The sequence below is a fragment of the Capra hircus genome, chromosome 16 (genome assembly GCF_001704415.2).
Source record: "Capra hircus breed San Clemente chromosome 16, ASM170441v1, whole genome shotgun sequence".
Classification (NCBI taxonomy): domain Eukaryota; kingdom Metazoa; phylum Chordata; class Mammalia; order Artiodactyla; family Bovidae; genus Capra; species Capra hircus.
Window position 1 is genome coordinate 56,819,560 of NC_030823.1, and position 26,260 is coordinate 56,845,819.

General features: G+C 43.6%; 1 protein-coding gene across 2 annotated transcripts in view; it reads right to left on the bottom strand.

Moving 5' to 3' along the window:
* ASTN1 (astrotactin 1) overlaps positions 1-26,260 on the bottom strand; it is a 359,173-nt gene that overhangs the window by 218,289 nt on the left and 114,624 nt on the right. For both annotated transcript variants that reach the window (XM_018060633.1, XM_018060632.1), the window contains exon 2: positions 18,332-18,519. In XM_018060633.1, the coding sequence (XP_017916122.1) occupies positions 18,332-18,519 (188 nt within the window). The remainder of the gene's footprint in view (positions 1-18,331; positions 18,520-26,260) is intronic.

The window sequence follows — 26,260 nt, forward strand, 5'->3', positions numbered from 1 at the left end:
GGTTGATGGCATGCCAATGGCTGGTAAAAGTGTCAAACATTTTTATTTCATAAAAGGTTTGTTATTTTTTTCCTGGCATATTTTGAAATAATGAACTATTACTTCAGACCCATGGTTTTGCTGGCAGTTTCATCTAAGATAACGCTAAAATAAGTTCAAACTGAAAAAAGACAGTCAATTTAAGTAAAAATATTCTGAAAACACTAACACAGATTGTATAAAAATTTGGCAAAAAAAAAACAAAAACCCTGAATGCCTAAAGTTTTAAAAACATTCATTTACAGATAAGAAAATTGAAGTTCAGGATGGTGAAGGAGCTTGCCTGAGGTTTCACAAACTTTCAAAAGGGCTAGAATGGATGCCTCCTGACTTCTTATTCAGTGGTCTTATCCAGCATGGAGCTGTTGGTCTACTTGGCCTTTTTTTTCTTAAGAGTTTTAGATGCGGACTATTTTTAAAGTCTCTTCTCCAGTAGCATATTGGGCACCTACCAACTTAGGGAGTTCATCTTTCAGTGTCATATCTTTTAGCCTTTTTGTACTGTTTATGCGGTTCTCAAGACAAGAACACTGGAGTGGTTTGCCATTCTCTTCTCCAGTGGACGGACCATGTTTTGTCAGAACTCTCCACTATGACCTGTCCATCTTGGATGACCCTACATGGAGTGGCTCATAGTTTCATTGAGTTAGACAAGGCAGTGGTCCATGTGATCAGTTTGATTAGTTTTCTGTGATTATGGTTTTTATTCTGTCTGCCCGCTGATGGATAAGGATAAGAGGCTTATGGAAACTTCCTGATGGGAGAGACTGACTGTGGGAGAAACTGGGTCTTGTTTTGATGGGCAGGGCTGTGTTCAGTCGGTCAGTTCAGTTCAGTCAGTTCAGTTGCTCAGTCATGTCTGACTCTTTGCAACCCCATGGACTGCAGGTTGCCAGGCTTCCTTACCCATCACCAACTCCAGGGGCTTACTCAAACTCATGTCTGCTGAGTTGGTGATGCCATCCAACCATCTCATCCTTCTTCTCCTGCCTTCAATCTTTCCCAGCATCAGGGTCTTTTCCAAGGAGTCAGTTCTTCCCATCCAGGGGCCAAAGTATTATCTTTAATCCAATATTCTGTTGATGGGCAGGGCTGTGTTCCCTCTCTGTTGTTTGACCTGAGACCAAGCTATGGTAGGGGTAATGAAGGTAATGGAGACCTCCTTCAAAAGGTCTTGTGCACACACTATTATATTCAGTATCCCTGACCCTAGAGCAGGTCACTGTTGACCCACGCCTCTGGCCAGAGATTCCTGAACATTCACAGGCTAGACTGGGCCAGTCTCTTGTGGTGTCACTGCTCCCTTCTCTCGGGTCCTGGTGTGCACAAGGTTTTGTTTGTGCCCTCTAAGAGTCTGTCTCCCCAGCCCTGTGAAAGTTCTGTAATCAAATCCCACTGGCCTTCAAAGTCAAATTCCCTGGGGGTTCTCAGACCCTTGGTCAGATTGCCAGGTTGGGAAGTCTGTTGTGGCTCCTAGAACTTTCTTAACAGTGCGAGAATTTATTTGGTATAATTGTTCTGCAGTTTGTGGGTTGTCTGCTCAGTGGCCTTATGGTGGGGTTAATGGCGACCTCTCCAAGAGGGCTTACGGAATCAAGACTGCCAGGAGAAACATCAGTAACCTCAGATGCACAGATGACACCACCCTTATGGCAGAAAGAAAAGAAGAACTAAAGAGCCTCTTGATGAAAGTGAAAGAGGAGAGTGAAAAAGCAGTTTTAAAACTCAACATTCAACAAATGAAGATCATGGCATCTGGTCACATCACTTGATGGCAAATAGATGGGGAAACAATGGAAATAGTGAGAGACTTTATTTTTTGGGCTCCAAAATCACTGCAGATGGTGACTGCAGCCATGAAATTAAAAGACTCTTGCTCCTTGGAAGATAAGCTATGACCAACCTAGATAGCATATTAAAAAGCAGAGACATTACTCTGCCAACAAAGGTCCATCTAGTCAAAGCTATGGTTTTTCCAGTAGTCATGCATGGATGTGAGAAGTGAGTGAAGTAAAGTGAAGTCGCTCAGTCGTGTCCAACTCTTTGCGACCCCATGGACTGTAACCCACCAGGCTCCTCCGTCCATGGGACTCTCCAGGAAAGAATACTGGAGTGGGTTGCCATTCCCTTCTCCAGGGGATCTTCCCAATCCAGGGATTGGACCCAGGTTTCCCACATTGCAGGCAGACGCTCTAACCTCTGAACCACTGGACTATAAAGAATGCTGAGCACCAAAGAATTGATGCTTTTGAATTGTGGTGTTGGAGAAGACTCTTGAGAATCCCTTGAATAGCAAGGAGATCCAACCAGTCCATCCTAAAGGAAATCAGTCCTGAATATTGATTGGAAGGACTGATGCTGAAACTGAAACTCCAATATTTTGGCCACCTGATGCAAAGAACTGACCCACTGGAAAAGACCCTGACGCTGGGAAAGATTGAAGGCAGGAGGAGAAGGGGACAACAGAGGATGAGATGGTTGAATGGCATAACCAACTCGATGGACATGAGCTTGAGCAAGCTCCAGGAGTTGGTGATGGACAGGGAGGCCTGGAGTCCTTCAGTCCATGGGGTCACAAGAAGTTGGACACAACTGAGTGACTGAATTGAACTAATTTTTAACGTCTCTATTGAATTTGTTATGATATATTACTTTTGCTTTGTGTCTTGCCTCTTTGGCCATGAGGCATGTGGGATCCTAGCTCCCTGAACAGGGATGGAACCCACACTCTCTGCATTAGAAGGCAAAGTCTCAACCACTGGACTACCAGGGAAGTCCCTTGACCAAGTCCCCAGTCCAGTCTTATGGAGTGCAGGTGGGCTCGTGGCCTGTACCACTCTGCCATCAGAGCTCTGAACAGAGCCCCAGTTGGGACACGTGGGCACAGCCCCATCCGAACTCCAGGTGGGGTCCAAGGAAGGTGACCATGCCCTGGAGAGGCTGGAGGCTTTAGATGTTGGGGCTGCTTACTCTGATCAGCAAAGCACTGAGATGAGTAGGGCTAGAGACTGACACAACCAGTGTAAAGCCTAAGAATGATGACCTGGATGTATACACTCCATGAAATTTGGGGAATAAAGAGAGAATCATGGAGAAGGAAATGGCAAGCCACTCCAGTATTCTTGCCTGAGAAATCCCATAGACAGAGGAGCCTGGCGGGCTACAGCCCACAAGGTTGCAAAGAGTTGGAAATAACTTAGAGACTAAACAACTACAACAATATAATTTTTTATTCTTATATGTAATTTGATAACAAAATAGACCAACAATTGTACCAAAAAAGAGAGAGAGAATCAAAGAGAGATGCTTTAACATCACTGCTGGGATGCATAATGCTTCTGAGTTTGTTTTGTGTAGCAACTGACCTCACTCTGTACGTAATACTATGTTTAAAGCCCATAAAGGTCAAAATATGACCTACTCACTCATAAATCCATAACACTTATGCATCTTAATCCCAAAGCCTTCTGCCCTCTTCCTCAGACAAAAAGGAGGGAGGAAACAAAGGCTGAATCCTTCAACAAATGTTTGGTGTCAGAGCTCCTGTCGGGATCCCACACACCCCTGTCTCCCTCATGGTGTTGGAGCGGCAGAAGTCACCTTAAGTTCACCCTAAGCCAACTCTGGGATTGGGAGCCAGAGCCCAGAAGGTCCCAGATACTGTTCCATGAAGCCACAGTCCAATGTATCAATAAACAGAACGGCTGATTCATCCCAATTAGAAGGCTCCTTGACTCATCTTTGTCGCTATTCGTGGACGTCAGCAGCAGCAAGAGGTGTCAGGAGAATCATAAATAGCAGGGCAGCATTAAAAGGCTCCTGACCTCCCTGGATGTACCATGGGGACCCCAAAGCAATATTGGGGAGGGCTACTGACATCAGCCTCTTATGTAGTCAAGACTTTTAATAAACTTCAGCAGATACTTGAAAGACTCACAGATGATTTTACGAAAGAAAGTGAAGTTGCTCAGTCGTGTCCAACTCTTTGCAACCCCCTGGACTGTAGCCTACCATGCTCCTCCGTCCATGGAATTTTCCAGGCAAGAGTACTGGAGTGGGTTGCTATTTCCTTCTCCAGGGGATATTCCCAACCCAGGGATTGAGCCCGGGTCTTCTGCATTGTAGGCAGACGCTTTACCATCTGAGCCACTAGGGAAGCCCCTGTTTTGTCCATCCTCAGACTCCTCAGCAAGGCAGAGAGCCCCCACCAACTTATAAATCCTTCCATATCGCCAACTTGATTGTGACATGTCTGAGAGTACAATTCTACTTCTATGTCTGAATGTACATTTATATGAGGTATTTTGCTTTAAGGTATACTCTAACGTGTCTAGGACTCTCATACAACTCTACTATATATGGCAAAGTTGAAGCCAAGCAGGAGACACAGGGAAGAGAAGATAGCATGTTTGCTAATTGGTGTCCTGTTTATATTTCTTTTGTCAAGTTTTAAGCACATTTTTGTTTTCATCAATGTTTGTGTTCACGAAACCCAGCAATATCACTCAGGAAAGGCTAATGTGAGTGTATTTCACCTTAATTTGTAAATACCATATGCCTGTATTATAGCAAGAGCAATCTTTATCAATGCCTTCCTTAAGTGACAATTATAACCAATCCATGGGAGTCTAACAAAAACTAGCAAACCATTATCTTTCACTCTGCGAATAGGACTCTATCACTTCTACCAAGTTGTTAGAGTCTAGTCTGTTTGGGATCTGCAGACAAAATGAGGAGAATGTACTAGATCAGGGTCACTAGACTGTGGCCTCTAGGCCAAATGCGGCCCACTGCCTGTTTTTATAAATAAAGCTTTATTGGAACACAGCCACATACACTATTCATACAGTGTGTATGGCTGCTTAGGCACTATGATGGCAAGAGTTGGATAGTTGCAACAAAGCTTAAATGGCCTTCAAAGCTGAACATGTTTACCATTCGGCCCTTTACAGATCCTTGGCCTAGTTTCCTGCCTTTAGACATGCTAGGGGTCTCTCTGTGGGCATAGCTGGCTCTGGCTACTACACATAAATCTAGCCTTCTCCAACCAAGGCCCATGGGTGTGAGTTTGTGGTCATAAATATGGCCAAACTTCAGGTCTGTGAGAGAATCCCAAAGGTCTAGGGAGGGGCAGAATGTGAGGGAAGACAGCAAGATCTAGAGGAAAGATAACATCATTAGGAATAAGAATCTGAGTTTTTCCACCAGTGCTGACCTGAATATCCCCCACCATTACGTATATGCCTTCTTTTTGCTGTTGAGAATGTAATAACAATCTTTGTATCTGTGGATACCTGGGCAGAAAAGGAATTCCCATAATGACATCATTTGGTTTGATGAAAAAAATAAATGAGTGAAGTTCTTCCAGGGAAGTTTGGAGCTGAGATTATCATGCTAAACTACAGGATAGCTGCTAGGAAACCCTGTAAACAACAAAACTGAAGCTGACTTAACAATGCCCTGGATGTACATGACCACGTCCCAGCTTTGTCACGGGCACCTCCTGTGGCCCTGATGGCCCTAATTGCCTCAGTCTTCTCCCTGAGCCAAACTCCTCGAGGACTCCTCTAAGGTGTTGCTATGATCCCACCTGCTTTCCCGGCTCCCCAAGGCAGAGGGCCCCTGGGTAACACACTGCACACAGAAATTGTTACAGCCAGTTTGCGTGGCATCGCAAGAGTTTATCTAGACGATATTTACTAGACATCTCCCAGGGGCCAGGCATATAGGAAGTGCTTAATAATCATCTCATTTAATCATCATACCAGCCGAAGAGGTAGAATCTATTATTATTCCCATTCTATAGATAAGAAAAGTGAGAATAGAGAGATTGAGGAATTTTTGCCAAGGTCACTGGAAAATCTAGTCAGTGGAGGAATGAGGATTTAATTTTTTTGGTCTTTCTGATAGCAAAATCATTGTTATAAACTACCAGAGCTAGACCATAGAACTACACAGTACTACACCATAGGACTTACAGTCTTCAGTGGCTTCTTGGCTTCTCAATGACTTTTGCTCAGACCCAACCTCAGGCTTCTATAATGCTTGGTCTTGTGGCCCAATCTAGTTCTTCACTCTTTGAAGTGGCTTAAAGACTCCAGCATACCTTGCCTAATTCTCTATGTGTCTTCCTAACCTCCATTAAGTAAAGGTTTTTTGCTGTGCTACACAAAAGAAGCACATTCATTCCACTGCCTACAAAACTGGAGAAGCCAGCCAACCCTCATGCCACCAAGCAGCAGTCATAATGGCAGAGTCAAGTCTGAAGTCAGATGTACTTGTCTTGAAACCTGGTTCCACCTGCGTGACCTTGGGTCTCTAATTTACTTTCTGTCTCAGTGTCCATATCCAAAAAAAAATGGGAGAATTAATATCTATTTCACAAAGCTGCTACAGAAATTGCTATTGTTCCTGAAGATAATCCCATACATTGTCTGGAACAGAATGAGTGAAGGGACAGCTTCACTACTATGAATATTACCAACTCTTAATATTGAGTTAAACCCCACAGAGATCATGACTCTTGCTTTCAAAAAGATCTTCAGGAATTTTTGAAACTAAGTATTTAAAAGTAAATTGTTGGCATCTATATCAAAACTAGGAGAGGGCAATGGCAACCCACTCCAGTACTCTTGCCTGGAAAATCCCATGGACGGAGGAGCCTGGTAGGCTGCAGTCAGTGGGGTCGCTAGGAGTTGGGACATGACTGAGCGACTTCACTCTCACTTTTCACTTTCCTGCACTGGAGAAGGAAATGGCAACCCACTCCACTGTTCTTGCCTGGAGAATCCCAGGGACGGGGGAGCCTGGTGGGCTGCCATCTCTGGGGTCACAGAGAGTCAGACATGACTGAAGTGACTTAGCAGCAGCTGCATATCAAAACTAAGCTAAATTGCTGAAGAGAATATTACATCCAGTTGTTAACAGATATTAGTATCCTTAAAAGATATTAGTATCCTAGTGAAAATTTGGCCTCTTAGCTATCTTCCTTGCTGTCTAGAGAAATGAGGGTAACTGAAGGCCTCTGTGAGCTTCAGGAAAGAGAAGAACAGAATTATAAAGAGGGTATAAAGAATGGGATGGAACGGGAAATCACTTGGCACACAGTTCTGCCGAAGATCATCGTCAAATGTTAAGTGTTAATGATATGATTGAATGTTCCTTGAGTAGAATCTTGTCTTATGAATTTTCTCTCTCCTTAATAATTAAAAAAAAAGTACGCGAAGCCTGCCGTGAAACGATCAATAACTAAATGAATGAATGAGTTGATGATTTTTTTTTTAATCAATGACAGGTCAGTAATGCTTTAAGAGTGTGTGGTGTGGGTTTTTTTTTTTTTTTAGTTTCTAGAAATTAACTGCAAAAGTGTGAGAACATATATATAAAGAAGGCTAAGTTTTTACTGTTACTTGACTTTCACAATTTTAGAGTTGGAAGTCCCCAACTTCCCTCATTTCTCCTCTGCCAATAAACCTGCTGCCAGCTGTGAGGGAGAGTGGCTGAAGCCAAGGTTAGCAGGTGGGGTCAGCAGAGCTGAACAGACTCTAGCTTTCAGGCTTAGCTGCCTGGAAGAGCCACAGAAAGACAGACCTGTAGCCCACCTCAGTTGTGGGTCCTAGTGCTCATAGAGTTGTTGGCTTTAGAATAAAAATGGGGACACATGTCAAATGAGTTTCAGCAGACAGAACAACAAAACCCAGTGAAAGGGCATGTAATAAACATAGCTCGGGCACTCACCATGGGCCAGCACATGAACTGGGTACTTCTTAGAGTATATCAAGATTGTGCTTCGTCCCTCAGTTGTGTCTGACTCTTTGCAACCCAATGGACTACAGCCTGCCAAGTTCCTCTGTCCATGGGATTTCCCAGGGAAGAATACTGGAATGAGTTGTCATTTCCTCCTCCAGGAGATCTTCCCGACCCGGGGATCACACCCACGACTTCTGCACTGGCAGGCAGATTCTTTACCACTTGAGCTCCCTCTTAGAGTATATAGATTCTGACAACTGCCTCAGTTCAAATCTTAGCTCTGCAACCTTAGAGTTGTTTCACTTGAGGCAGTTTACTTAGCTTGGCTGTTCCTCAATCCCTTCATTTGTAAAATGAGATAATAAACTCTACCTAAGGATGTTGTGACATGAATGACAAATAAATGAACGCATTTTAAAGTACTTAGTAGTAAACACATAGTAAGTGCAAAATCATGATCATGATGATGGTGGTGGTGGTGGGGGGGGGAGATCTTCCGATCCTTCTAACATCTCTACAACTTAGACTGCATTGCCTACTATATTAAATGAGTGAATCAGGGACTCATGGCTTCTCAGCCTCCGATAAAGGGAACGGTTCCAAGCTGTATCTGGAGCAGAAGTCCACCATTTTCTATGTCACCTAAGCCAACCTCTTCATAATAAAAGCCAACAGAAGGAGGTTTGTTAAGGTTGCATCCGTCTATGGGCTATTTGACAGGAAAGTCTTTGAAGATACAGGAACTACGGTAACTAGTGAGGTCCATTCACTTGTTTCCCTGAGTTAGAATAAGAGTGGTGGAAAGTGGGGAAGCTGGCAGCCCAGGAATACAATGAGAAACCTTGTAAAGTTGAGAGGAGTCAGGCGAGGTCTGAAGTGAGGTGACCTAATGAGTGAATGGATAGTATGAACATTTAATAATTGTATGAAAATGGGGACATTTACAGTGTAGACTGCACAAGTTTCCCATTCATGGCCACAGGAGCAACAGAAACAAGTGCAAAAAGCCAAACCACAAAGTGCTGAGGCTGGGGGCTCACAAGATGACTTGGATCCTGCCCAACCCACCAGTCTGAGGTTTCATGAAATTTTGCTTTTAAGATTTTTTTTTTTAATATCAGAAGATTCCTGTCTCCCTTACCTCCCTATGAATTTCTACACTAAAACTTCATTACAGAGATGGTCTGAGTAGATCTCCATTCTTTAAAGCTAGAAAGTTTAATCAATACATTCATGTTACAGATGAAGCCATGAAGCCTCCCAAAGGATCAGTTCAGTTCAGTCGCTCAGTCGTGTCCGACTCTTTGCAACCCCATGAATTGCAGCACGCCAGGTCTCCCTGTCCATCACGAACTCCCGGAGTTCACCAAAACTCACGTCTATCAGGTCAGTGATGCCATCCAGCTATCTCATCCTCTGTCGTCCCCTTCTCCTCCTGCCCCCAATCCCTCCCAGCATCAGAGTCTTTTCCAATGAGTCAACTCTTCACATGAGGTGGCCAAAGTATTGGAGTTTCAGCTTTAGCATCAGTCCTTCCAAAGAACACCCAGGACTGATCTCCTTTAGAATGGACTGGTTGGATTTCCTTGCAGTCCAAGGGACTCTCAAGAGTCTTCTGCAACACCACAGTTCAAAAGAATCAATTCTTCGGAGCTCAGCTTTCTTCACAGTCCAACTCTCACATCTATACATGACTACTGGAAAAACCATAGCCTTGACTAGACAGACCTTTGTTGGCAAAGTAATGTCCCTGCTTTTCAATATGCTATCTAGGTTGGTCATAACTTTCCTTCCAAGGAATAAGTGCCTTTTAATTTCATGGCTGCAGTCACCATCTGCAGTGATTTTGGAGCCCAAAAAAATAAAGTCTGACATCCACTGTTTCCCCACCTATTTCCCATGAAGTGATGGGACCGGATGCCATAATCTTCGTTTTCTGAATGTTGAGCTTTAAGCCAACTTTTTCACTCCCCTCTTTCACTGTCATCAAGAGGCTTTTTAGTTCCTCTTCTGCCATAAGGGTGGTGTCATCTGCATATCTGAGGTTACTGATATTTCTCCCGGCAATCTTGATTCCAGCTGGTGCTTCTTCCAGCCCAGCGTTTCTCATGATGTACTTTGCATAAAAGTTAAATAAACAGGGTGACAATATACAGCCTTGACATACTCCTTTTCCTATTTGGAACCAGTCCATTGTTCCATGTCCAGTTCTAACTGTTGCTTCCTGACCTGCATATAGGTTTCTCAAGAGGCAGGTTAAGTGGTCTGGTATTCCCATCTCTTTCAGAATTTTCCACAGTTTATTGTGATCCACACAGTCAAAGGCTTTGGCATAGTCAATAAAGGAGAAATAGATGTTTTTCTGGAACTCTCTTGCTTTTTCCAAGATCCAGCGGATGTTGGCAATTTGATCTCTGGTTCCTCTGCTTTTTCTAAAGCCAGCTTGAACATGTGGAAGTTCACGGTTGACATATTGTTGAAGGCTGGCTTGGAGAATTTTGAGCATTACTTTACTAGCATGTGAGATGAGTGCAATTGTGCGGTAGTTTGAGCATTCTTTGGCATTGCCTTTCTTTGAGATTGGAATGAAAACTGACCTTTTCCAGTCCTGTGGCCACTGCTGAGTTTTCCAAATTTGCTGTCATATTGAGTGCAGCACTTTCACAGCATCATCTTTCGGGATTTGAAAGAGCTCAACTGGAATTCCATCACCTCCACTAGCTTTGTTCATAGTGATGCTTTCTAAGGCCCACTTGACTTCACATTCCAGGATGTCTGGCTCTAGGTGAGTGATCACACCATTGTGATTATCTTGGTCATGAAGATCTTTTTTGTACAGTTCCTCTGTGTATTCTTGCCACCTATTCTTAATATCTTCTGCTTCTGTTAGGTCCAGACCATTTCTGTCCTTTATCGAGCCCATCTTTGCATGAAATGTTCCTTTGGCATCTCTAATTTTCTTGAAGAGATCTCTAGTTCTTCCCATTCTATTGTTTTCCTCTATTTCTTTGCATTGATCACTGAGGAAGGATCAATCCTTCTATCTCTCCTTGCTATTCTTTGGAACTCTGCATTCAGATGCTTATATCTTTCCTTTTCTCCTTTGCTTTTCGCTTCTCTTCTTTTCACTGCTATTTGTAAGGCCTCCCCAAACAGTCATTTTGCTTTTTTGCATTTCTTTTCCATGGGGATGGTCTTGATCCCTGTCTCCTGTACAATGTCACGAACCTCATTCCATAGTTCATCAGGCACTCTGTCTGTCAGATCTAGTCCTTTAAATCTATTTCTCACTTCCACTGTATAATCACAAGGGATTTGATTTAGGTCATACCTAAATGGTCTAGTGGTTTTTCCCTACTTTCTTCAATTTAAGTCTGAATTTCGCAATAAGGAGTTCATGATCTGAGCCACAATCAGCTCCCAGTCTTGTTTTTGCTGACTGTATAGAGCTTCTCCATCTTTGGCTGCAAAGAATATAATCAATCTGATTTCGGTGTTGACCATCTGGTAATGTCCATGTGTAGAGTCTTCTCTTGTGTTGCTGGAAGAGGGTGTTTGCTATGACCAGTGCATATGATCAGAGGGCAGACACACTGAAACCATACTCACAGAAAACTAGTCAATCTAATCACACTAGGACCACAGCCTTGTCTAACTCAGTGAAACTAAGCCATGCCATGTGGGGCCACCCAAGATGGGTGGGTCATGGTGGAGAGGTCTGAGAGAATGTGGTCCACTGGAGAAGGGAATGGCAAACCACTTCAGTATTCTTGCCTTGAGAACCCCATGAACAGTATGAAAAGGCAAAATGATAGGATACTGAAAGAGGAACTCCCCAGGTCATTAGGTGCCAAATATGCTACTGGAGATCAGTGGAGAAATAACTCCAGAAAGAATGAAGGGATGGAGCCAAAGCAAAAATAATACCTAGTTGTGGATGTGACTGGTGATAGAAGCAAGGTCCGATGCTGTAAAGAGCAATATTGCATAGGAACCTGGAATGTCAGGTCCATGAATCAAGGCAAATTGGAAGTGGTCAGACAGGAGATGGCAAGAGTGAACATTGACATTCTAGGAATCAGCGAAATAAAATGGACTGGAATGGGTGAATTTAACTCAGATGACCATTATATCTTCTACTGTGGGCAGGAATCCCTTAGAAGAAATGGAGTAGCCATCATAGTCAACAAAAGAGTCCAAAATACAGTACTTGGATGCAATCTCAAAAATGACAGAATGATCTCTGTTCGTTTCCAAGGCAAACCATTCAATATCACAGTAATCCAAGTCTACGCCCCAACCAGTAATGCTGAAGAAGCTGAAGTTGAATGGTTCTATGAAGACCTACAAGACCTTTTAGAACTGACACCCAAAAAAGATGTCCTTTTCATTATAGGGGACTGGAATGCAAAAGTAGGAAGTCAAGAAACACCTGGAGTAACAGGCAAATTTGGCCTTGGAATGAGGAATGAAGCAGGACAAAGGCTAATACAATTTTGCCAAGAGAACGCACTGGTCATAGCAAACACCCCAAAGGATAGCAGGTTACACAAAATGGTAAAGCCAGGATCTGAATACCACCTTCCAATTAAATGCAGGGTTTTTCCCACTATACCCCAGTTCCCACTCTACACGTATGGGGGAGGGTAGCCAGCAAGATGGATAACTGATCAATTGCAATGGCTAATAGATTCACAAGTTCCCAAATCTACTGCATCTCGGCAAGACATGCACAGCCAGACCATGGTGCCAGGTAGGGGAGGTTTGCAAGGCGACTCTCCCGCAGCTTTTGGAATAGCCCTCAAATGGACCTGGGAAGCTCCAGGCTCTTGCACATCAGACTGTTGAGACAACCAAAAAGCAAAGTGTTTGTCTTATTTAGGGGTCTTGCTATTTTAGGAACTGCCCACCATTTTCCTAAAGGGAGGCCAAGAACATAAAGATGGGTTTGGCAGGGGGACAGTGTGGCCTTTAGGTCAGTCTAGCCCCATCATGGATGGCTTGAGTCCCTAGATAAGCTCCTTGGACTGAATCAGAACCTGTCTTTTTGTACCTTCCAATTTATTATTTGAGTTCTGTTCTTTGTGGTAACACAAAATGTCTTAACTCCTCTATCTGGTTCTTAAAGATCAGAAGGACCAGCCCTGATAAATTAGTGTCTGCTCTCTGCAACTAAACAAATACTATCAATTGACAAGAAAGATGCAAAAGTGACTCTGATGAATGAGATTGCTAACAAATTTTTGGTAACAGGTTTGTTGAACTTTAAAGGTGCTGAAAGGAAAAGCATCTTGCCCTGTTTCCCTTGCCCACATACACTTAATAAGTACCTGACAGTCTCGATGGCATATAACGATGACCATGCTTACAATTGCTCTTCTCTGCCCTAGGAATGGTTGAGCTTGAGGAGGGGAATGAAGAGAGCTTCAAGCAAAGTAATATGTGACTCTAGACAGCTGAAGTGAACTTGAGTAAGGATGCTTAGGTAGCAGCAAGCATGTGTCTTCTGGCACAAGTGGGCTGCCATCCTGGAAACACAACCCTGCTGCTGCTGCTGCTGCTAAGTCGCTTCAGTCGTGTCCGACTCTGTGCGAGCCCATAGACGGCAGCTCACCAGGCTCCGCCGTCCCTGGGATTTTCCAGGCAAGAACACTGGAGTGGGGTGCCATTGCCTTCTCCAATGCATGAAAGTGAAAGGTGAAAGTGAAGTTGCTCGGTCGTGTCCGACCCTTAGCGACCCCATGGGCTAAACACAACCCCAGGGCTCCCCATGTGTGTGCTCTGTGGGCTTTGTGCTAACTCAGCCTGAAGTGTGACTTCCCCAGAATGGAACTTCTAGAACCTTATTTTCTAAATTGTTTCTCCCAGAAGAAAACTATGTGTCTCGGGCTCACCTGGGGCTCCCAGAAACAGGAAGCCTGGGGACCCCTGAGGAGCCAGCAGTTGAAGGCCGTAGGAACTGGCCGACACTGGCCAGTGGGCTCCCCACAGGGGCTAGTGGTTCTGAACGGCACCCAGGCTTGATTGATGGGTTCTCCTCACAAACTCTCAGATAAATGCTCAAAGATTTTTTTCCCCTCAGTTGTGATCTGTGCCTAAGAAGAGTGAACTATAAAAGATATCATCTAACAGTGGGAGTTATCATATATATATGCATGTATACATATAAACACAAACACACATATATCAAACTGAAGCATTTTTGAAAGGCTACTTGCTGTTAAAAATATACTTAACCAACCCATATTCATATAGGAAGTCTATTAACACTGTCATCTTTAATTACAAACATGAAATATGTAGATAATACATTAAAATTACATTATGTACTATTAACTTATCATGCATATTTTAAGAAGAAAAATGTAGATCACATGGTAAATTAGCAAAAGTACATGAAAATTTAAATTCACAGAGTCTGACTATCTAATGTAAACTTGTATTAAAACCTGGTCCTCAATGGAGCAAATGATTTGCTAATAACTGAAGAATTTCTTGACTTTGGTTTAAGCTCACATGTCAGTTTACATTTGATGATTTTGTTTTCACTTGTTCAAGAGCTTGCAAAATAGTATCCTTGTGTGCTTTTGTAGTTTTAAGTGTCAATTATCTGGCTAAATTCGAAATAAATCTCGTCAGCCAAGTTTGAATCATGCAAGAGGTTAAAATACATCGTGTGACCCTCTAAGCAATAATATAAGATTTCTGGAGGGAAATCCAATTGTTCTATGTAAGGAAGAAACAGTACCTCCTTGGAAAAAATAATTCAAAAGTTTTAGGATGTGATTGAAAAATAAGAAAAGCAAAAGGTTTTTCAAAGTTTTAAATTGCCAAGTTCTCAGCTGAGGTATTGGTTTTCTGTAAGCTCAAGATTTTGCTGATGATATATTTATACTGGGCACAATGTAAGAAGGAACTTACCAATTCTCATCCATACAGTGTCAAAAGGATACAAAAAAGGGTCTTTCTTGGCATATCATTCTCTCATTACTTACATTTTGTGTGTAAAATAAAACACAGCCAACAGCGAATGCAAAATATAAAAATACACAGTGGTCCCTGCACTGAGGCAATATGGATGAGAAAAGTGTAAATACAATGAAAGAAATGTAAACTTTAAGGTGTTCACAGATCCATTAATTCCCTCTGCACATATTGGAAATATTTAGGATTATCAGTTAAGCTTTTATATATACATTTTCTCAACAAGAGAGAAAAGGTTGGGTATATTCATGTTTTGATAATAACCTTAACTTTTCTCTTTTTTTGAATTATGCTATTTGGATCCAGCTGAAAACCTCATCAGTATTGATCGTTACAGTTAATGAAAAATAGCCCTGCTATTGTTATTTCATAACTAACAGGGTTTGGGTAATAAGATTTCATTTAAGTGCATTTTGCTGCCCAACACTGTTACTAGTCAAAGGACTTTGCTACCTTCTAATGCTTATACTGCTGTCATGCGAGGAGCCTCAAATGGCTGCCTACTTACTTCCAAAGGATACCGCGCAGAGTATCAGATAGTCTACCAGTCCCTGAGTCTCTCAAGAAGAAACCATCAGAGACTCTGGGAACGACATCTTCAAACAGGATATCCTCAGGCTTGATTTCTAAGCTGAGGGCAGATACACAACTTCAGACTTTGAAACTGTTTCCAGAATAGAATGTAAAGGATGGGAGAGGCAGAGTCTGAGGGTGGATGGCATAGGGCTGGAGGAAGGTGGGATGAGAAGGGGGCTGCGAGAAGCTTCACTGACCACATGGTCTCTGCAAGGACGGGAGGCAGTACATACGTCTTTGGTTTGCCTGGGGAGCCCTGTGCTCCTGCAGAAGTCATAGGCTTTCCTGAATTTTCCCATGGAGGTGTGGGTCTATCCACATCCAAGGGCAAGTCGGAGACACATACAAGACTTGCCCACCCTCACGCTTTGCTCAAGCCCTTCTAAGGGCTGCTCTGCCCGCTCCAGTTTAGTCGAAAATAACATGGCATAAACTAAAGTCAAGCTGAAGGAGTAATCACTCTCATTTTATTTGGAAAGCTGAACGTCACTGTTGGTCTGTCATGGGTAACCAGTAGCATATGAAGGAAAGAGCTCAGAGTCCCAGGTTTAAGGTTGATTTTTGTTCTCTTTCTAATTCCTTGTCCACTGTCCATTAATTTCTGCCCAGGAAAACTCAACAAAAAGCATTAGCAATACAGGACTTTTCCTAGGGGTTATTACATTTTAAGGACACCATCTATTTCCTCAAATTATTTGGCATCCTTGATCAGCCACCCATCCCCATAAATATGTGCACACATATGCATCTACACACTCACACTTCTCTAGCGAACCTATCAGAGCATCTCATTCTGCGGATAGAAGGCGGGGTCCTTGCTGTGGTGAAGATAGGGTGTGGCAGCCAGGACAGCTTCAGTCTGTCTTCCCTCAGAAGCTCACAGCACTCCCCCGATCCCCACGAAACACATCTTCTGACACCTCATCCGTCCTAAGCTCATACTTCGGGTCTTTCTTTCAGACACAGCCACATCCAACAGGAATTCCTGGGAATCTCTTTACAGTTCTCTTCGCCCTAAACAATTTTGTGGTGTTCTTTGAAATGGTCTTGGACCAAAAGAAACCAAGCAAAAACTATCCAAGACAAAGACCACTTCCCACACTGATGGGAGGCTGTGGATGGCTGGTGGAAAGTCCACTATCATGCCTTTCTTTTCAATCAGACCATATGATAAATACAAAATCAATGTGGCTCCTACCTCTGTCTACCTAGTCAATGCCAGGGATGACACTGATGATCTGCCCATTCTCACAACAATCTGGAAACTGCAAGCTACACTGAAGAAAACAAGCTTCCTCGAGAGAGGAAACCCTGGTCTTTAATGAAGGAAGTACAGGTACTCTAGCCCTTATGTTGTAAACCTCAATTAGCACAGTAATCTCATTTAGCCACTCAGTTTCTGGCATATTTGAGGTTGACTATTTGCTATGGGAAGACTCTTTTCTCAACCACATAGTTTCAACAAACTAGAACAGCTTACACATATACAGGTAATCTATCAAATAAGTCATTCCTGGAGACACTGGCTGAGGAAGAAACGGAAGACTTGCATTTTGAGATTTTATGGGGATATCTTCCACGCCAAACAGTTAGACAATGGAAATTAAATGTGAAGTAAGCCAGAAAGAAAAACACTAAAATAGTATAATAACGCATATATATATATGGAATTTAGAAAGACGGTAATGATAACGCTGTATGCAAGAGAGCAAAAGAGACACAGATGTATAGAACAGTCTTTTGGACTCTGTGGGAGAGGGCGAGGGTGGGATGATTTGGGAGAATGGCATTGAAACATGTATAATATCATATAAGAAATGAATCGCCAGTCCAGGTTTGATGCAGGATACAGGATGCTTGGGGCTGGTGCACTGGGATGACCCAGAGGGATGGTACGGGGAGGGAGGTGGGGGGGGGTTCAGGATGGGGAACACATGTACACCCATGGAGGATTCATGTTGATGTGTGGCAAAACCAATACAATATTGTAAAGTAATTAGCCTCCAATTAAAATAAATAAATTTAAATTTAAAAAAAAATAATAAAAAAAATAAAATGTACTCAGTTTTCCCCAATCTAATATACAAAACTAAATAGCACATAGTGATGGTACAAGAGTAATAGATTAATTACAGTTTAGACCAAGACCTCATTTGGTTTGAGAGAGCACATCCTCTCCCATACACAGATAATCAGTCAAGTCTCAGCTTGCTTTCAGGCTACCCTCGGAACAGGTGATGTATCGATTTTACTAATAAAAATATTGAGTGAGTCAGGCATTTTTCGTTTCTACTGGAAAACACATTCATTTATTCCACAAGTAATTATTTAGTACTATGTGAATGCATTATTCCAGGTATTAAAGATATACCAGTGAACAAAACAATATCAAACAAAACCCATGCCTGTCACTGTAGCACTTAATGTCTGTCGAGCGAGACTCTAAAATATAGAATGTTAGAGAAAATTCTCTAATTTTCAGAAGGGATGCTGACGGGATGTTTCTGAGCTGGACTAGTGGGAGAGGCAAGGCTCTATTTACTGGCATGTCCTTTACTGTAAGAGCATGGAAAGCCAGGACTAACTTTCTCCCAGCTGGGAGAAGATGCCTCGGTAGCAGCAAGCAGGCTGGGCAATCCAGTCACTCAGCAAACATTCATGGAGAAACTATTAGAAGATATTCTGATCTAACTGAATAATCCCTTTCTAAGACAATCCAATGCACCCATCTGAGGTTGTCTCTGATTTGTAACAGTTGCTCCCTATCTAGGCACGTTCCTAGAGAACCGTCACGGAGAGGTGCCGTGGAAATAACTGCAATTTTTACTTACACCACAGGTGGAGACATTTCCCATAAATGAGAAATTAAGTTATGAACAAGATCAATGATGATACTGTGGAGATGGATCCTCCAGGGCTGTGGCACCCCATTCTTAAGGTCAAGGTAGTATAGGCTGAGAGGCTATGGTTGCGCTGCTCTTACCATGACTGAGATGTGCAGGATTCTCAGCTCCTCTTCTGCTGACTCATGCTGCGGTTCTTCGGTTGGATCTTGCCCAGGGAGGCTTGGGGCGCCATCCTGGTGGTGGATGTGAAAAAGTAAAGTGCCATTCTCCAGCCACTGCTGCCTCCAGCGCACCAGAGGGATGTCCTCCGTGTTGCCTGAGATCTCTAGAGCACAGACACCAAAGGCACAGGTCAGAATTCCAAGTGGACCAGTCCACATCTACAGTTTCATCTTCTTTTAAGACACTGCCTCTGAGTTAGTCAACATCAGCTGAAGACAACAAAGGGTTTCTAACTACAGTTGAGTCAGGCTTACTGCTGCCCCAAATCTTAAGGAGGGGAAGAGGCCCTGAGAAGAACAGAATTAATCCCCCATCAGTCTTTGCACCATAAACTAATGGCCCAGGCTCCCGCCCACTGAGAAAAATACAAAGGTAAAAATTCAAGTTTTTCACCATGCTTCTATGATCAACAGCATCCTTTACTCAGCACAGTTTGAATACCCTGATGACCCACTGAGGTAAACAGAAGGTTGTTTGCCTCTTGTAAATTTGAAAGTGTGAGTTCCCTAGCAATTACTCTTAGACACCAGTGAATCTACCAAGGAGAGAGTTAGTAATTGGCACTTCTGGAAGAGTCCTGGGAGGGTACTGCAGAGCAACTGGAGCTGGGAGGTCATTTCTAAAACCACCATCATTTGCCGCTTAGTCCACTGGAGATGTCTGATACTGGCTTTTGGCAGGTAATGTTTTAATTCCCTTTAATTTTTCTCTTCATTTTTGCAGAGCAAAGATGATGTACATGAGAGGATGATGAAGAAGTGGGCCCTTATCACAGACTTAAGTGCTCATCTGCTTTCTGAGCTCTAGATGCAGGCACTGAAATAACATCAACAATGAATACCAATATACGCAAACCTGTTATGCACGATAGGAGCTCGGCTATGCTGCAGAAGTATACTGCTATATGTCCCTTTCTCTAATATTCCTAAGCAGTATTGTATCAAAGTTTTGAGACATCCCACTATAGAAAGAACCTGATTAACCCAGCATTCTTGAGTTTCATTTGGCCCTAACACCATTTTTTTTTTCCCCTTAACAACTACTATCACCCTCGAAAGCTAATATTCTGCTGAACATACTTGGCAGAGCATTGCTTTAAAATTTTCATTTTTTTTGAAAGGCATGGCTTCTTCTCCCAAAATGTATCACCTTTGACCAAAAAATTCAATATACATAAAAACGATTTAATAAGATCCATTTAGAAGAGTATTCTCATCAAGTACCACAATCATAAAGAGGAAAGCAATTTTAAATATGTATCGAGTTTATAAATATCTTTCACTATTTGTGGGAGTGTACAAATGATGTTCTGCTGTATTTATTTACTGATATATTTATTCTTTAATTTATTTAACCTACCCGCACTGGATATGTGCTCCGTAAGCACTGGCACTGCTCTAGGCACCCAGAGACCAAACTGAATGAAATCCTCGACAAGCTCTCCGAAGCAACCCACTGTGAGGGAATGTGTCCTGTTAGACCACATGCATAAAAGCTTTGTGGAGACAGAAGAAGGAAAGAGTAACCTTGCTTGGACAGAGGGTGGACGATGGAAGGAGAGCAGACTTGCCAAAAGATGTTATGGTGTTGGGCCTTGAAGAGTGGACTTTGTTAAGTAGACAGAGATGTGGGCAATGGACATTCGGACACTGATAGGAGAATACGGAGAAGGAAGAGAAGGAATATTGGCTGGTCTTCTCAGGGAAATTACGTGAGGGGGATTCATGATCCACAGGTCATCAGCCTGTCTCTAAAAGACACTGCGATGATTCTCTGGCTCAGGGGTTCACACCCCTGGGAACATGGGCCGGCACCGGTCGGCACTGCAGGAGGTGAGCGGTGCGCAAAGGAGCAAAGCTTCATCTGCCGCTCCTCATCACTCCCCATCGCTCACATTACACCTGAATCATCCCCTCCCCACCCCTCTATTTGGGCCCCCCCACCCAGTCCATGGAAAAACTGTCTTTCACGAAACTGGTCCCTGGTGCCAAAGAGGTTGGGGACTGCTGCTCCAGTTCATCCTACCATCCTACAGACCAGAGAGGAGAATAAACTTAGAAGCGTGCAGGAGGGTGAGGGTGTAGCAAAGACAGGGTGCTCAGAGGCCCCTTCATTCTCAGTCTCTCTCCATAATTATCTGAAGGACCCAGTTGCCCTGTTGAGCTGGTCAGAGTCTGTGCTCTCGAAGTGACGGGCACAAGCATCGAGGACACCGCAGTGGGCAGAGGGTGTGAGAATGGAACGTGCCCTGCAGCCCAGCCCTGCCTTCCTCCAGGCACAGCTCCATTTGTTAAGTGAGGAAGTGACGCGGGCTTCCCAAATCCACCCTTCCTCTAAGGGTTTTTTAAGATTTCTAGGTAAACAGAAACCCCTGGCCACACCTCCGTGGGCACCTGGGTCGACCTGTGGCTACCACACCATGCTTCATCACAAGCCCTGCAATCACAAACCCCACTCCCCAGCACTTACACTTTCTGACCACGCATCAAGCCTGCACATCAAAGCCCTGAAAGACTTCTCCTGGGAGACACCCTTCCCCCTCCCAGGTCTGTTTCCTGCAGCTGCGGTAGAAACCAAACTCTATCTCCTCCTCACCACAGACATAAAAGTCACAGGCAGGGATGGACATGAACACACTGCTGTATTTTAAATGGATAACCAACAAGGTCCTACTGCATAGCACAGGGAAATCTGTTCAATGTTATGTGGCAGTCTGGATGGGGAGGGAGTTTGCGGGAGAATAGATACATGTATATGTACGGCTGAGTCGCTTTGTGATGCACCTGAAACTATCACAACATTGTTAATGAGCTCTACTCCAATATGAAATAAAAAGTTTAAATTAAAAAATTACAAGCAGCAACAGCTCCTAATAGAGCACTTAATGGCCTAATTGAATCATCTAGAGCAACACACATTCAGCCTCTTGCCTGCACTTGCTCTAACCCACCTTGGAATTTATTCTGCACATGCCAGGTGCCTCTTTAGCCTTTCCTGTAACTATTCAAGAGGAATCCAGCACCTGATACCTCTAAAGCACTCAACAAACTGGCTTTTTATCTCCCTGGAGACCTTCATCAAGGAGGTCAGTCTCATTAGCTCTGTTTTAACTGTGGAAGCAAAGGCAAGTAAATACCCAGACCAAAGTCACCCCAGCCTGACACAGAACAGGGTCTAAGACAGATGAAGGAACTTCTATCAGATCCCCTCAACCTCCAACACACATATCAGACAACATGACCTTCGAACATGCATAAAGGAAGAAGCAATTGAGTTTAAAGTCCATGGGGTCTTTTAGGAGTTTTTGTGCTGTAGTACTTTAATTCTTTGCACAAAGTCTTGGTATTCCATGAGTTATTTTACAATTGAAATATAATTCACAAACCATAAAATTCACCCTCTCAAATATATACAATTCAGTGGGTTTTAGCATATTCACAAAGTTGTGCAACCATCACCACTCTAATCCAGAAACTTTTCATCACCCCCAGAAGAAACCCTGCACCCAGAGGCAGCCAAGACTGTTTTTGAGAAGGAAGGAGTTCTGCTTCAAAATCCTAGGGGTGATGATAACAAGGAAGGAATAAGTGCCGTGGGTATACGGGGAGGTGGGCTGAGAACACAGAATCTCTAGCCTTGGTTTCCAGTTCAGCCCTCTGAACCTATCTATGAGCGGTTGATGCCAAATTCCTTTGGAAAATTATATTCTGTTTCTGTCCAGACCAGAACCATCATAGAGGGCAATGGGCGAAAGAAGGAAGTTACCATACCTGTCAGTGAAGGTGGCTGCCATTTTTTAGATTAAATATAATTACAGAATGATAGGTTCCTCCTTGGCTTTTTCCCACCTCTCCTGGCAACATCTGGCATGGGAGAGCTAAAATGCTAAACCAGGAAGTTATTTACTTATGCTCTATCTGGCCTGGGTTAACCAAAGAAAAAACACACAGGGACAGTAAATGTCTTGTGAATTTCATCACAGCGGGGCTGAGATCAGAGGCTTGGAACATCAGTGTAATCGCATTGGTCTGGATGTTAGCAAAATGGCTCAAGAATAATAAATGCTCAGAAATTGCTTGACCAATGCAAACCTGACCTGGGACTCTGAAGGAGCAAATATGGGAAGTGATCAAATAGTTACTTTAGTCCAAGGCCTCCTGAGGGCTGTGGATGAGGCTCCAACAGCGCCTTTGCCAGTGTACTGAATAAAACAAGTGCCAAGAGGAGCCTGCACTGTCATCTCAAGGTACCACCATGGCCATCTATCATACTGTGGTGCTGAGATCTCCAGAGAGGCAGGACTGCCCTCACTTTTAGCATTCCAGTCCTTCCAAGCTTCCCCTCCATAAACCTTATGGATCTCAGCACCTCCAGAATTTCTGAATACCTGAAATACACAGAAACTAGGATGCCATTTATTTTTGTATTCAACCAAGATCCTTGGAGAACACTCTGTCATTGATGTTTAGTCGCTTAGCCGCGTCTGACTCTACGACCCCATGGACCGTCACCTGCCAGGTTCCTCTGCCCATGGGATTTCCCAGGCAAGAATACTGGAGTGGGCTGCCATTTCCTCCTCCAGGGCATCTTCCCGACCCAGGAATGAAACCCACATCTCTTCCACTGGCAGGCGGATTCTTTACCACTGAGCCACCTGGAAAGTCCGCTCCATTTTCCACATTTAGCAAGCTGTGCTACAGGTTTTCTACTGTCAAGGAGGTGTTGGTCTAGTAAGAAACTGAAGACAGAGCCATGAATAGCTACTCTAAACAGTAACAGCAGTGCTGGGTGAGAGGGTGGAACTTGGCTGGGCCTGTTCCCTTGGGAAGGGATAAAATGGGAAGAAGTGTTGGGAGGCAATTTGAGATGAAGAGAACAGTGTGTATAAAGAACAGCAGGTGATGCACGCTTGCAGAGCTGCGGGAGGTCTGGTTATGCTGCAGAGTGAAGACACGCAGGGCAGCAGTGGAGGACTGGGGCTGAAAAGCCAGATTGGGGTCAACTGTAAAAGTTGTGAACGCCAGTTGAAGGAGTTGAGCCCTAATGTAAAGTCACCCATGGCTTTATTAAACAGAAGGATGAATAAAGCCATGATTACAGAAAGAGCAGCAGACAGATGAGACTCGGCCACAGTCCCACTGTAATGCTGATCCTCTATTCCACAGAGACCACAATACTAAGAGACCTCGGTCAGGGCGAACCTTAAATGAGACACCAGGCTTTGGGTTTTCTTCTCTGTATACGGAGGAGCTGTGGCAATGAATTTTAAGATCCTTTTGTAAGTTGCCACTCCACAATTCTAAATCCAAAGGGTGTGCTTCTGGTGAGCACCTTAAAAGACAATGATTTCAATGTCCCAAGCAATGTTAAATCTTCACTCCAGTCTAACCTCACTCTCCCTCTCCCCTTCCTCTGAGCACACAGTGGACACGTTAGGGATGATGTGATCGGAGACTTTCGGGGCCAGGCCCATCTTCAGACTAGACCTCAGGTTGGTGAGAAAGGTTCTCATCCAGGCTGGTATAGATATGTAGATTCTAAGAAAGAAACCTTGGAGCTTCTGCACACAATAGAGAACCAGGAAGACACGACCTTAGGCAAAGAAATTCATACTACAGAATAACCTGGGATGGGCAAAGGCAGACAGGAGGAGAGTGAGATGAACTCACTCTTAAATAGGCCTTAGTCATTGTTCTAATGTTAGCCTGCGTGCTGTGAGCTTGCCACACTGTCTTTCTGAGGGGTTAGCTTAGGATACCCAAAACTCACTGCAGAAATCCCTGGTCCTTCTTTAGGCATCGCTTCATGCTGAGAGTCCCTGAACTGACCTGCTAAGACGACGCATCACATCAGAGTATCAGAATCTGCCCAAAGGACAACTTCATCGAGGACCAGATGCATGATGTCCTCTTTCAAAGAATCTGGCAATTTAAAGTCAAATGTGGATTTGAACCTGGGAAATTCTCAAAGATCCTTTAATTCACTGAATAACTTAAGAGTGGCTTAGAGCAGACCTGGCATTCTGGGTCCCCTTTCCCTCTCCTGGCAAGGCCAAGTTTCACGCTAAATCCAGCTGAGCAGTAATGAGGTGGCTCAGGTGTTGAGGTCAAGCCAGAAGGAGGCATTAACTTGTCCATTTTAGCCCCTTGTTAAGGCACCTGATGAACTGACCCCGCAGTCTTTCAAGATCGAGGGTGATACCCCCTGATGGCCATGACTATTAGAAGACTTTGCTTAGATCAGGATTTTTAAATTCACTGTTAATTTTAAAAACCTTGTCTCCAAACCAAAACTAATATGGCTTCAGAAGGGGCTGGATCAATTGGAAGACAAATAAAATGCACAACCATGAAATTCCCTGCCATTAGGGGATTGGAGGGGGAGTGTCTATGGGTTATTAGTTTTGCTTGGTTGTTTTTTCAATTCTATTAAGTGTGGTATTGTGAAGAGCCTCATATTCTTTATGAAAGAATTACAAGCGAAAGGGAACATCTCTAAAAATAGAATCTAGCCACCCGTCCAACCTCTGTTATCTAAGCTGCCGTCTGGAGTTTTACTCTGCCACAAGGATTAAGCTCAGAACTTTAGTGGTGATAAGCTAACTATCCCAAACTAAGGATAACGAGTGGGTCTTGTCCATCAGCAACTAACATTAAGGAGACCAAAGGTAGGCCTGTGATAGAATTACACCTTTTTCTTCCATTCTTCTTTTAATCGCCCCCACCCCCCGCTTCAGAGTTTGAAAGATATTAATGGTAGGTCTATGTTTCCCACATGGTCTCATTATGGTGTTCAGACTGAAACTGTTAACAGTGGCAGTAACTTTCAACACCTCTGTAAGAAAATAACCTGCTAAAGGTCAGGGGTTAATAACAGCAGAGGATCACTAATTATCCTGTAAATCTTTACTCTGGTATCAAACGTGACCCAAGTCTTTATTGCTTCTGGAACAGCAGCCTCTAAAGACCCCAACATGTTCCATAAACATAATGAGAGCAGGACATGAGTGTCCTGGCCATCTGTGAAGACGGATAAGGGACAGATGAAAATCAGGCAAAGGAGAGGGATGCAGAGAAAAAGGACAAAGTCAGGAGACGCGCGGACAGGAGACCAGCCAGAGAAACAATATCCCGGGGGTTGAGTTGGCTGGGTCTCCACATCTCTCGCCGCCGGTACCATCTGGTACGGAGTTCTGAAGTGATGCAATCCCACATCCCAGAGAGAGAGCCACATACAATAAGGTGCCCTACTAGGTCTAAAAAAATCCACCAGCACAGATGCCAAGAACACCAATGATTTGCCCGAAGTTTGTGCCTACATAGGCCTGGCTAAGTGAACAGTCAAGTGAGAGATAACACAGCCAGGTAATTCTTTTGTAAAGATGTCCAGAACACAACTGGAAATGGAGCTCTCTTTGTGGTTCTTCTATTCAACTCACAGTCGACCATGGAGCTGCTGCTTATTATCTCATTCTCACTCCTCTGCCCCCACACACAACTATATGAGCAAAAAGCTTCACAGCAAAATGGCTTAAAATTTAAGAATCTCTCGCCCAACAGAAGAACAAGATGTTCCTTTTTCAAGTAACTGGAATCTTTTTGACTTTCTGAGATCTGGAATAGAAATTTCCACTTCTGACCAGGAGAGGGATAATTGAATTTCTATTTCCTCTGCTTGGTGACATTTGCTCTCAATGGCAAAAATAAGACAGCCTCAAATCATTAATGATCCCGTGATGAGAAATGGAATGGCAGGTTACAGAGAACTTTGCATTGGGGTGGGGGTGGGGGTGGGGGATGCAGGAGAATGAGGTTGCTGTAATTTCCCCAGAGCCCACTTTTCTC